This window comes from Strix aluco, chromosome 9 (assembly GCF_031877795.1).
Source record: "Strix aluco isolate bStrAlu1 chromosome 9, bStrAlu1.hap1, whole genome shotgun sequence".
Classification (NCBI taxonomy): Eukaryota; Metazoa; Chordata; class Aves; order Strigiformes; family Strigidae; genus Strix; species Strix aluco.
The window spans coordinates 31,283,363-31,296,881 of record NC_133939.1 but is presented as its reverse complement, the minus strand read 5'-3'; the positions used below and the strand labels follow the sequence as shown (position 1 = coordinate 31,296,881).

Sequence of the window (13,519 nt, the reverse complement as noted above, 5' to 3'; positions counted from 1 at the left end):
GCTCTCCTCTCGCAGACAGCAGTGCCGGCCTGGCACGGGTGGGAGGGCTCCGGCAGCGGGATGACAGTGGGGGCCGGGGGGCTGGGGAGATGCACACCACACCCCCCCACTTCCCTGAGCCGTTGCTGCACGGAGGGAGGCAGTGGGCCTGGAGGAAGGGCCGGAGCGGGGCAGGGGTCTGTGGCGGGGGGCTGCGGGCTGCGGGCGCTCCGTCATGTGGGCAGGCTGCAGGGTGGGGCTTACACCAAATAAAGGCCCTGTGCTGCTCTAGGCTGGGTGGATGCAACTTGTGGGGTACAAGTCTCAGGTTTTTTCCCAGATGCGCCAGTTGTCCACAGCTGCATAACCCTGGGTTCTATGCACGGTGGTGTAAACACATTTGGACATAAACCCCCACCTAAAGTAGGGAGACACCAGTTCTTCTGCCAAGCACTGATCTGCTTTGACCTAAATATTGTTGACAAACTATCTTGCTTCTGTATTAGTTTTTCTCTTCTTTCCTAGGATTAATGACATAGCAAACCTTTGCGCAGAGCTGACGGCATGCTGCACGGTGCTTAGCTCAGAGTGGTTAGGGGTCGTAAAAGCTCTTTGCTGCTCTTCAAATCATGTCTGGGGTTTCAATGATCTGCTCTGCAGTGTGGATGTAAGTTCAATATCTTCTGAAATACCTGTTAAACCAATTTACCTAGCATGGGCTTAGAGGTACAGTAAGGTTTTCATCCAGTACAAAACGCGGAGCACACGTTTAGTCCTGTATCCATTGGAGTTTTCCAGGCTTTTAATGAGATCGCTGACTGATTTTTATTCTTTCCTACATCTTCAGGGTTAATGTAGAATTTGGGCAGTGCTTAGAGTTTTCTCTGTGTACATTTTTTTGTCCCTTTATTATGGAATGATACAGGATATCAGAGCTACTCTTTAAAAGGAGCATGCGTGTCCATATACTTTTTCTGAAACGCTGATGGATGTGTAAAAAACTGTCTCTGTTTTCAAGACCCTGTTTTGGTGTTGGCTCTTAGATTGTAGAAGGGGGGGTACACTTTGCTGTTTCTTACTCACCTGATGTAAGTTACCGTAGTCCTGGTAAAGTCAGCAGGGTTATGGTGACTAATGTTATCCAATATCTGATTCAATATATTTATCTATAGTTTGCTTACATATGCCTTTAGGAACAGAGTGAAGCTGTGTACGTTGGGGATATACTCTTGTCCTGAAGCTGAGGAATGAGTATTGTTGTTATCTGTTTTTATAGGTTGATAAAATTTTCTCAAGTTTTTATGAGACTAATGTTTTTTATTTCAGAATTTGTGGTATTTGAAATAGGTATGTGTTGAGTTAAGAGCTATCAGTATTTGCCATAAAATGTTTGGGAAGTGTGTTAAAATGTAGAGACAAATGCTTGTGTGTAGACATATTACTGTTTATAATTAATTCCTTAATAACCGGGGCAGTGGTGTGTGTCCTGTTATGTGAAGCCTTGCAATGTTTTTCCTTCAAGGTGAGTGACCTGTCGTTCCACGATTCCCTGGCCACTTTCATTGCCATATTGATCGCCCGGCAGTGCTTTTCTCTGGAAGACGTGGTTCAGCACGTCGCCCTGCCTTCTCTTCTTGCAGCTGGTAAGGAAATGCCAAGAGAAAAACTTAAAATTAAAAACTTAAGACTTGTTAAGAATTATTAGGAAGTATTTCTTTCCAGAAGAGGTTGTTGGGCGTTGGAATGGGCTGCCCAGGGCAGGGGGGGCGTCCCCATCCCTGGAGGGGTTGAAGAGTCGGGTTGACCCAGCGCTGAGGGATCTGGTGGAGTTGAGAACGGTCAGGGTGAGGTTCATGGTTGGACTGGAGGAGCTTCAAGGGCTTTTCCAACCTGGATGGTTCTGGGATTCTGTGGATTCTCCACTGACTGAGTAGGCAGTGTGCTGTGCTCCCCGCTCCTGTGTGAACGCCAGCACGGCGCCTCACAGCACCCGTGTCCCTGCGGCTCCCGACACCGAGCGCGATCAGAAATGACGCTCCGGTGGGTGCTGTTGGAGCTGCTGAGAGCGCGCTGTCCCCTGGTGTCCCTCAGCCTGGCCTCCTGCTCCCAGCTCCCCCTTGCTCTCCGCTGTGTGCACAGACATCTGCCGCATCTGCTCGGGCTCTGCCTCTCCTCCTGGCAGCCGTCTGCCCGACGCTGGCGTTTCCTCTCTGACCTCGTTGATTTTGCCTCCAGCCCCGGACTGCTGTAGCTGTCGTCCTTTTTGCTGGCCACTTCACGCATTTCCTTTCACTTCCTGCTTAGATTTGTGTTTCTTATTTGTGATTTGACTGTCAAAAACCATTTTAACTGTATTCTCTTCTGCCATTAGTTAGGTCTCTTGCTTACCAAAAATTTTACTATTCTTTCCTGGTTTTTAATGACTCAAGGCCATAAATGCTGACTCCTGTTGATGAAATGATTGTATTCCCATGTAAAATGGGGCTGTGAGGTGGAACATTTCCAGGCCTGCCCCTGGGACTTGTGAGGTCCTGGGCAGATGCTTTATGTCACATCCTACCTTCTGTAGCCTGTGGAGATCCGGATGCCGAGCCCGGGGCGAGGATGACCTGTCGGCTACTCCTGCACCTCTTCAGGACACCCCAAGTCTGCCTCTTTCCCCAGGGAACAGGTAAGGTGCTGGCTGCGTGGTTCTTTTGGTTCAGAAAGTGAACCCAGGTGGCTTTTGATGGCTTCAGATTTCATGGGTGAAAATATCCATTGTGCAAGTAGAAAGGACAGCCTGTTTAAAATGACAGATGTTCACTAGTGAAAAGTTGATAGGTACCATTCTTACTTGTTTGGGAAATGTTTTATGTGCATGTAGAACTACAGAAGTTTGCTGAAAATCATTATCAACACCTGGCCACCCAGGCATGGCATAATGTTGACATAAAACTTCGCCATGTTAATATTGCATCTTCAAAAAGAAAATTAAGTTTTAACACAGCATCTGTGCACACTCTGGCAAAGAGGAATGCATTTAGAAGAACTGCTCTGTCCTGATGGTTCTCATTTTGGTTTGGAACTTCACCAAAACAATCATGTGAGCCTGGGACCTGTTAATACTGGTTTTGTGCAGGGGCTGCTGTTGGCAGGGCAGTCCTCCTCCCGGTCCCCACCTTCCTCCGTCCTGAGCGCTGTCGGGGCAGTGACAGCTCCTGCAGTGGATCACCTCGCAGCGACAGAGAGCGAACAGGGAAATGCATCGTCCAGTTTGGTAGAGATGTGGCCTTACATAGGGTATAATAAAGCATCTAGTCCAAGAGAGGAAACATGAGGAAATTAGTTCTCAGGATGTTTCAGTGTAGTCCTCTTTCCTTTTAAATTTGAATATTCTGTAGTCTGACCTGTGTTTGTTTGCCACAGACCAAAAGAGGAAGAAAAAAGGCAAGGAACAAGCACCTAAGAATTAAAAGGAAACAAGCCCAGAAATAACCTGTGTTTTGACTTACAAGTATTTCAGCAAATTTGATGACAAGAGTATTTCTATGGGGAAATGAAATGAAAGAAAAAAGATTTCAGCTCTTAAATCGTGTCAAATTCTTCCATCTAATTTATTTTTGGTCCAGAAATGAATGAGCTTTTGTTGCATATTTGAGCAAAACAAGTAAGAGCTGTGAACAATACTCTCTGAGTAACAGAAACATGTCACACGGTCCCAGACTTCCCTAGAAATAAAAGTGGATTTGAATGGATAGGAGAGGTCATGTCTGAACCCTAGGAAGTAGGCAAATCAAACAACATGTGACCACATTACCGACTTTTCTTAGATATGGCTGTTAACCACCTTAGAAAGGTGGTAGATCCTTTCTCCTTCCCTTCCTCCCTGTCTTTTGGTTTATCTTCTCCTTCAAGTTAGAAAAAGCACTCACTGACTGCTTTTGCAGTCTGCTTCTGAGCTGCAGCATGAGGCTTAACTGTGCAACAGGCATTGATATTAATTAAATTGGTCTCATTTGTTTTGAAGACTAGGTGAGGGAGGTAATTTCCTAAATCTGTGAAGTCAAAACCAAAATACACTTCAGTGTTTCCTTGTGGTTAAACTCCCTGTTTACGTGGACACAGGGAAATGACAGGCTTCTCTTTACATTTAAATGACCATAGCTTATTTTGATATTAATACATCATGACCCTGTATCCCAGGGAATGACTTTAATGACTTACCTGTTGGTCTTTAGTTATTTCAGAAAATTCAGTTCTTCATTCAGTTATTGTACTTCTATAGCTATTCTACACAAGAAGGATTTTGTGCAGAGGAAATTTTCTACAAGATTTACTCTTCTTTCCACAGGGAAATTATTTCCTGGAATTCGTTCTTCTTGCGATCGTCACCTCTTGGCTGCTGCTCACAACAGTATAGAAGTGGGAGCTGTGTTTGCAGTCTTAAAAGCAATTTTGATGCTTGGTAAGATTATGCAGAGTCACGTGTAATGTTTTTGTTCTGGTAAAAAACAGATTGTGCTATTTCACTTCCCTGGGAACGCTCCTGGAAAAGGAAAACCCTGATGACAAGAGAAAAATGTGGATGCTGTCCGTGCTTCTGTAGCTGTGAGCAGCGCTTCCCCCACAGGTCAAGAGAGGATTTTTCTCTGGGGAGTCAGGCCCGGCTGATGAGGCTTTAAGCAGATGTGGCTTTTGCACATTTTGACCCCTACCCCTGCCACCAAGTCCCAGTACGTTTCAAACTCAGGCGAGTCTCTCTCAAAGACAAAGAGGAAATATGGTTTCAGATAGTTTTTCCCACCTTTTTCTGTGTTTTACCACAAATCACATGTGTCTGTCATTGTGGAAGTTGTAAAAGAGTCACTGCTAAGCAACTCTCCGCGAATGACAAGTGGGATATTTTTCCAAAGAAGTAATTGCCTCAGAGCCTTGGTTTGGCTTAAATTCAGTTAAAGCTCGTGTGGCCTATGGCGATGTGTATTTTTGGAGCGAAGTAAATGTCCAGTTAAAGAAACAAGACCTTCCAGATATGGACACACCTGCAGAAGTAGACCTTGGACTGGAGTGCATTAGTACGTTCTCTGTCAGCGAGTGTCTCAGAACTGTCTCAAATCCCCCGTGATCCTCAGCCGTGGGACTGTATTGGGAGAGATGTTAAAGGCATGGCTATCTGGGACGGACTGATGGATTGGAGAGTGAGTTTGGAATACATTTATGGCCATTATCTATGTTTTCTCGCTATTCAGAGTGCTGAGATTTGCTCTTTTTCCTCATTATTGGCGTGTAGTGTGACCACCTGTGGTTCCCTCTCTGTGGGTTTGGACAGGGCCTGGTGCAGGGCAGTACGAAGGAAGGCTCGGGCACACGATTTCTTTGTGCCTCACTGCAGCACCTCTCCTCCCATACCCAAAATGCTGTATTTGGAGCTGTCTTTTGTTGGCACCCTGCATTAGTTATTTAAAAATTGTACTTGATTTGCTGAGGGAAAGCATCAGATAAATGACAGCTGTTGCACAAAGCTGTGAGTAGAAATCTATGTTGAAAAAATACTCTCTACCCACAATGAAAGCCGGTGCTGCAGTCAGCTGCTCTAGGGTGTATTAAATGTCTTCAAGTTCTATCAAGGTGTTCTGGGATGGCTTTAGCTTCATGTGTGCCTTGGTATCAATCTCTTCATCTTACGATTTGTCTGCCAGGTTGTTCCCTCTTGTCCTTCACAGGTGTAGATTTGGGGTTGATACGGTTGCGCTCACCAGCTCCCGAGATGCTGGAGCACAGGGAGGGTGTGGACGGGCTGTTTGCACGTGTGTGGGGCACAGGATTCCCTCACCTTGTTTCCCACGCTCTTCGAGCTTTGGGCTCTGCAGGGCTTGAGGCGTCTGCTCTGCCAGCCGCTGGGTTGGCGGTACAGGGGGTTCCGGGTTGGTCTGGATTTGGGGGAACAGCGGGATGGTAACCGCTTCCACGTCTCAGGGTATGCGCCGCTGCTTTGTCATTGGCCTCCTTAAAAAATCATTTCTGTGTGTCTTGGGGTGACAAGGCTCTTCGTGCAGTCTCCCTGTGACGTAGGGCTGAGGGGTCAGGGACGAACTCCGCGGTCACCGCTGCCACCCCCAGGAGGGTCTGCCTGGGCACGGACCGCTCCCTCCCAGCTGTCAGGGCTCTGCTTTGGATATGCTGCTCAATACGAGTTCAGTCTTGTTGGAAAAATGGCTGTATGCTGTTTATTTAGGAGCAACTCTAAAGCGGCACAAAGCAGGGTGGGGGCACAGGCGTTGGCTGTTTTTCTTAGCAGTGACTCTACTAAACCCTCATTTTTTTTTTCGTCCAGGGCAATGCAGTACCAGGGAACACAGAAACAGTGATGGGAGAACGGAGTGTGCAGGAGGGCCCAGCGCAACATGGTGTTTTGAGCACTCTGTGTACATACGTAGTAGTCTGGGGATGTGGCCACAGCTGCTGAAAAGGCCATTGGTCTCCTTGGTGCCGTAGTTTGAAATATTTTGCTGGTAGTTGTAGATTTTAGCAAAAAATCCTAGTGTGTGTGTCACCAGAGGCGCCGGGGTGAGTGTGTGTGAACAACAGAAGCAAGCCGTCATGTCGTGTTAGCTGTTGATGTTGGTAGTAAACTGAGGGGTTTTCTGAGGGATGAGTGTCACGTGGGGCATCAGTTAAGATTCACAGGAGTTTCTTCTGACTTCAAACATGCTTCCCAAGCAGGCTGCTGTTGTGCACGCTCCCCTGTGGCCTCCCAGGCTCTGGGGTATTACTACGTGCAGCAGTTTGGGCTGTTTTCCCTACTACTACACGCTGTAGTTGCATCTTCTTCCTTATCCAAGGTTTCAGGCTGGGGAACACGTAAAACATGAACTGCTACAGGACTGATTTTTTTGCATTGTGTCCAGAGTTTTTTTCCTTGCTTCTCTAGTCAGCCCTGCTGATGGGAGGTGGATGGTGGTCGCAGAGCTGAGGCGGTGCCTGGCAGAGAGGAGGGGCTCAGCAGGGGCTGCCAGGCTCCCTCAGCATGCCCTGCCCTTTTCACTCCCCGGAGGGTCAGTCTCTCTTGTCAAGAAGTTCACAGTAAGGTGGGTTAAGGGGCCACTGGTCAAAACTTGATCTATGGAGTGTTAATAAATCAAAGTAAGAGAGATGACATGGAAAAGGGACATCTGAGAAGAGTGAGTAACCCAACTCTTCCTTATCTGCCAAAGCCATTCCATACACTCACAGACCTTTTCCTGTTGAGCACATGGTGCGTCTGTTTGCATTTGGTTTGTATAAACCTTTTCCTACTTCTGGAATATCCGTTAAAAAGGTGCTGTGTGAGATGAAGCAAGTGGACGATACTTTGAACACGGTGATTCTGAGTCCGTCGGTGCTGCCCTTTTGAATGCCACTGCCTCAGGCCTGCGTTACCCCTGCCTGGCCCGTGCCCCTGATGTTGTCCCTCGGCTGGTGAGCGGGCCAGGGGCACAGGGGCCGGCGCTGAAGTTCACCCTCTGCTTCTGTGCTTCTGCTGTACAGGCGACGCTGAAATTGGCACCAACAACGTCAACTCCTTGAAGAGTGAAGACTTCCATATGAGAGGCTTGTTAGATGAACTCAATGAGGATGAAATCTGGGGGTCCTCTCACACTTTGAAATCATGCGGAAAAGCTGTTTCCATAGAAACTGCTAGTTTAAGCGAGTATGCTCGATACGTGCTAAGAACAATTTGCCAGCAGGTAATCTCTAGAACTACTCTTCTGTCTTCATTTGGAGAAACAGTGATATTTTATTTGAAAAGTGTAATATATATTTTGGTGCAAAATGATGAATGCTGAGGTATTTCAATTTTTGAGTTCTGTTTGGGTTTCCTGATTTGGACAATTTATACACAGAATAGTGTGTTATTGGGGGAAGAAGCTGCTTTAGTTAGTTATTAGCATCTCCCTGCAGTCTCTCAAAATTGAGGTGTTTCTCCTACCTGAATCTGGTGCACTCTGAGAAGACAGTAGGCCCCCTCCATCAGCTGTCTGCTCAAATTGCTTTTGCAGTAGCATTTGTTTTATTGCAAAGTTGCTTTCAAAGTACAGAAGAAATTAATTTTGGAAAACCTGTTAACAGTCTTATACTTTCAGGTGGCACTGAATGACAGAAGACATTTCTAATCTCACATGTTGCATGAACCATAGTTCAATTCAAGTTTTGCATATGGAAAAATCTCTTTTCTCTTTAGCTTACCAAAAGTTAATATTGCCTTGAAACTGTCTTGTGAATCTGTTCTCTGATTACCTACAGGAATGGGTTGGAGAGCACTGTCTAAAAGAACCTGAGAGGCTGTGCACAGACAAAGATCTTATTCTGGATCCCGTTCTTTCAAACAAACAAGCACAGAAACTCCTTCAACTTATCTGTTATCCTCATGGCGTTAAAGAATGCACCGAGGGTGACAACCCTCAGAGGCAGCACATCAAACGCATACTCCAGGTAATGCAGTGGGGAAGAGGTGGAAAAGCCACATGTGGTGCCATGACTGTTACCCGGTGTTGAGCAGCTCCCCCCTCGCTGTCAGCCGTGGGAAGCCACCACCGAGGGAGCTGCTCCCGGGGCTGTCTCGCAGCGGCTGTGGTGGCACTGCACTGAGAGATGCTCCTGCTCCCTGGAGGAGGCTCAAACGCCTTCGCAGCCAGTCCTGAACTGGTCATTTCTTCAAATTCGGCTGCATTAGGGACACTTCATTTCCTAAACTGCAAAATGGATTTTCTTTAATAGACCTGTGAAGAATCAAGTCAGCACTATCTGGGCCAGGGCAAACAGTGATCAGTGTCCTGCAAAATAGTCACTTCAGCTGCTGCGTTTGCTTTAATCGTGTCTAGATGGCCCCGTGCTAAATACAAATGTGTCCACTTGGATGGCAATGCCGTGGATTAGTGTAATTACTGTTACATTTTCCATACTCATATTTAGCTAAACTCAGATTTTGTAGAGAGCAAGATTTTTATTCAGAAAAGCTGCATGGTTACAAGTATTGAGTAACGATATTAGCTGCAAAGATGCAGAAGTTAACACACATTCTTTAATAGGTCTGGTAGTTTGGCATGTCATTAGACTGTTAAAGAGTAGTGACTGTGGTGATCTGCTTGTAAGAGGAGGCTTTTGCATGTAATGTATTTCATTAGGAGATTTATTTGTTTTCTTCAGACCTGTAAAGTGTTGACACTTGTATTTGTGATGTTAATTCTGACCTAGAACTTAGATCAGTGGACTCTCCGGCAGTCTTGGTTGGAGCTGCAACTAATGATCAAACAGTGCATGAAGGAGCCTGTGAGTATTTGTTTTCAAACTTCCTTATCTAAATATTTAATGCAAAAAAGTATGTTAAATTTTAACGTAGTCCATGAGCAAACATACCATGAATGTGCTAGTTTACTTATGTTTCACTGTAGGGTTCTGGGTCTGTGGCTGAAATGAACAGCTTGTTGGATAATATTGCAAAGGCGACAATAGAGGTGTTTCAGCAATCCGCTGATCTAAACAATAACTCTTCTAACTCTGGTATAGGCCTCTTCAATCCAAACTCTGTTGGAAATGCTGACACAAGTAATACAAGACAGAATGGTAAAAAGACATTCCTAAGGTATTTTTTGTAGCACCTTTTTAATTATTTTAGCCAACATGATGCTTAATTGTGTGTAGATTGCCTAGACTTCTTTGCACTTGAAACAGGAATGTACAGAAATGAGTTACCTGAAGGTTACTTCTATTTACTTTTGTTTAACAATAAATATAGTTGCTATTCTTGAATTTTCTGGAAACCAGAAATGGTGACTGCTGAGTCCACCCTAGTTACTCCAGATGCATTGTGTCAACTGCTTTACTGAAGCAGTTCAGTCTTATAACAGCTAATGCTGGTTGCAAAACTACATGGATATTTTGGCTGAAATAAGTTTGTTCTACTTCTAGTTCCTCTGAGCGGCGAGGAGTGTGGCTGGTGGCTCCCTTGATTGCAAAACTGCCTACCTCAGTTCAAGGTAGGGTCTTGAAAGCTGCGGGAGAGGAGCTGGAGAAAGGTCAGCATTTGGGGTCATCTTCTAAGAAGGAAAGAGATAGACAGAAACAAAAAAGGTACGACCTTGGGAAATCCCTGCACGCAGAGCTGAAAGGTATTTTTGAAGGAGGAGTTTACTGAGGACTGGATTTTGGCTTCACAAAACTTCATTGGTTCACTTCTGTGGAGCAAAAAGTTATCAACCCCAACAGGGTTCAGGTGTCATTTAGTCTGAAGAAGTGTCACTGGTTTCAGAGTTTATAACACATCTGCCAGTGGCTATTCTGCAGCTTGGCAATGGGAAATGTTAGAGATTTAACAGAACAGTTAGAGCGCTTGTTGTCTCTTCCCTTCTCTGGCAGTAGGCCACTTTTCTTGCCATTAAGATCCCATAATTGTCTTAAGATGTTAACGGCTATTGATTTTCTTTCAGGAAAATATTCTTCCACAGTGCCTCTAGTTTTTTTGCACTTTCTTAGAGTTCGATAGAAATTACACTGAACACTATACACAACAGGGGCTCTTAGCTTCAAATACCAACCCTCTTTCTTTTTGCAAAGCTTTTCCAAAGTATGGCTGTTCAAGAAAACATATCAGTTCTTAAAGGCTTGTGGTGTTTGATTGTTGTATTTGGTCCCACTGTAAGTTTCTTGTTCTTGCATGTTGCGTTGGTCTGCATTGTCTTTTTGGTCACCGTCGATGTTGTTCATGCAGAATACTCTCCCTGGGTGTGGGACCAGTGACTGTGCTTTGCCGCTTTACAGTATGCTTGTAAACCTGCCTTGCACGTATTGATTTTGACTTACAGTTGTCCTTAAATTCTGTGGAGCCTTTTAAACCTACTGCTGTTTTCCAGCCTCTTCCACCTAGCTGATTTTCCCTTCAGGGTTAGAAGACTTAATTTCTTTTCTTTGTGTCACAACTGCAGTATGCCCGTAGCTCTGGTTATGCTGGACTCTCCTAGTTCCTCTGGGCTGTTTTTTTGATAAGCTTCTCATGTGATGTATCGACCTGTGGCAGTGCTGTGCTCAGTTTGTGAGTTAAGTACGCTTTGTATTAGCTCTGTGAAGCCATCTCTTCCTCCTCCTTCTAATTCATTTGGAATACCTGCTTGATCTGTTGTTAGATAGAAAAAGACGTCTTGCTTTCTAGGTCTCTTTGTTGGGTGTTTCTGAGCATTTCAGCCCTTTTCCGCTCTTACCGGCTCTCTTGCTACTTGCATCAGTAGAAGGGAATAAGGAACCTCTCTCTGTCTTCTGTTTCTTTTCCTACGGGAGAGCTCTAGGGTAGAAAATCTAAACCAAGCCTCTTTCAAAGCCAAAATAAAATGCTTATAGAAACTGTCAAGCCCTTCCTCCACGGTAGTTCCTATGCACAGAAATAAAAGCATTTGCGAAGTTGTTCTAGTTGTAACAATAAATGACTTCCTTGTGTGCTTTTTGAAGCTTTTCAATCTCTCCTTGATCAAAACCAAACTTTACTACTCTGAGTGACAAAACCAATGATACTGTGGGCAAGTATGAAATCTTATATAACGTGTATAGGACCTCTTTTTCTTTTTTCCAACTCTGCTTTGTGTAGCAGGGATGGCAATTGCAATAATAACTGTCTTGCAAACTTTAAATTTTTCTTATGGAAGTTAATGAGAAAATGAAGAGGTGTTCTGACCATGTTGTTCCTAAAATCTGAAAAATCACTGGTTAGTGTGACTTTTGAAAATGCAGACTTTCTGTTCTGCTCCTTTAATGGGACCTTGGGATTTTGCCATTCCTTTATACTAATTGTCACCTAAATTGTTGAAGTCAAGTTAAATGACAAATGAAAATAACTGTTGAAATGAAGACTTGTGGTGAATACGCACGTGTGTATGTGTGTTTATATTGTGTTTACAGATGCATGTAATTTTCAAAGAGTATATACCTAAAACTGCAAAAATCATCACACGAGCTGCTTCTCAAATCCCTTTGCTGACGTTTTTAACTTCTCTTCTAGTTCACGTGTTCTACTTCCAAATTAATCTTTGTGTATTTCTTTCAGTTTGCCTTAATTTTATGTTTATAATGGATACGCACTAATCTAAAAAAATATGTAAGAAATCTGAAAGCCCTTGCATTGGTATGGTGTGTCTCCTACAACCAGCTGAAGATGCATCTCAGTTCACTTACACGAGGCCCATGTTAGAATTTTAGTGCAATTTAGGCAGCTGTCATTCTGATCAGTGCTTGTAGGAGAAACTTCCTTGGGCTTCACTTCAGACCACTAGCATGGATTAGAAACTTTAGCTGCCTAATCTCCACTAAAATTATATCCCTGGTTAATCAAAGCAGTCTTAAAATAACCTGTTCTGTTTCTGAGTCAGGCCTTCAAGTGTCCGTGCAATTCCTGGTCATTCCGTGCCCTGGGCGAGGTGGGTCCTCGGCACCATAACATGTGCGTTTACCCTGGCTGGTGCTCTGCCTTCTTATGGGCACGCTCTCCATTCACCTGGCAAGGCTTTAATGTACTGAAACAGAGACACGGACAGATGCAGGCAATGCCACTTCCAGGAAAAAAAAGTAGACAAAACAAGGAAGGGAGTGATGGGAAGTATCAAAATAACTTTACTAATTGACTTCTGTGTTTGCCTCTCTTCAAGCATGTCTCTCCTGAGTCAGCAACCTTTCCTTTCATTGGTACTTACTTGCCTCAAGGGACAGGATGAGCAACGGGAAGGGCTTCTAACATCACTGCAGAATCAAGTTAATCAGGTAAAACAAGCACATAACCATGAGCACCCTTTGTTAGATGTTTTATGTGTCATCAGTTTTATGTGTATACGATGGTGTAAAACCAGGAAAATTACAGTGCAGTGGTATGCCAAAAGGAACAGTCCAAGGAGGGAAGAATGGGGAGGTGCTTGTTCCTTTTTGAGAGTGAATACATCTTTTTTCCTAAAATTGTTACAGAGAAATATAATGAACTTGAGTCTGATTTCAGTTCTTTCCAGGAAAACCAGTAAAAGAAGTTTGTCCTGAGAGGAACAGTCTTCTCAGTCTCTAGCTTGAACATGAAAAGTTTTTATAAGTTTGAAACTTTCCCTCTTTAGGAAGGACCTTCACCTTCTCCAGCTGGTACAGATTAAGAGTTTCTCATATTTTAAAACCCAATATTGCTAGTCCCAAAGTGGCCCGTTGCCTACAGCTCTTCCTTTGGATCACTTGTGCTTGCTCATAACCTCTGCTGATTCTGCTCCAGACTTCTGCCGGTTCATTCTCGAGCCTACAATAGCTCCTTAAGACTGTCTTTAAAATGAATATATACAGTGCCCGGTGTAGCAGGTGCCTGTTGCCTTTTTTTCTATCTTTAGTTTCGATGAATTACCGTGACAGTGAAAATGGATACCTGTAGGGCTGTTACCTTCTCATATTGCCTCTCAGCTCAGGTCCAGGCTGCGCTGTAGGTCCCCATTTGAGTTAAATTCATTCCTTTGATGTTTTTTTTCCCCTGGTGTTACTGCCAGCTGGGCTTTCCTTTTGCTGTAGGGGT

The 13,519-nt window shown here is 44.5% G+C and overlaps 1 protein-coding gene across 1 annotated transcript in view; it reads left to right on the top strand.

The window, feature by feature from the left end:
- MED12L (mediator complex subunit 12L) overlaps window positions 1-13,519 on the top strand; it is a 138,717-nt gene that overhangs the window by 103,479 nt on the left and 21,719 nt on the right. Inside the window, exons 22-31 of the mRNA XM_074833278.1 lie at window positions 505-646; window positions 1,502-1,622; window positions 2,549-2,650; window positions 4,313-4,426; window positions 7,489-7,688; window positions 8,245-8,433; window positions 9,196-9,270; window positions 9,393-9,583; window positions 9,910-10,071; window positions 12,630-12,741. Of these exons, the coding sequence (XP_074689379.1) occupies window positions 505-646; window positions 1,502-1,622; window positions 2,549-2,650; window positions 4,313-4,426; window positions 7,489-7,688; window positions 8,245-8,433; window positions 9,196-9,270; window positions 9,393-9,583; window positions 9,910-10,071; window positions 12,630-12,741 (1,408 nt within the window). The remainder of the gene's footprint in view (window positions 1-504; window positions 647-1,501; window positions 1,623-2,548; window positions 2,651-4,312; window positions 4,427-7,488; window positions 7,689-8,244; window positions 8,434-9,195; window positions 9,271-9,392; window positions 9,584-9,909; window positions 10,072-12,629; window positions 12,742-13,519) is intronic.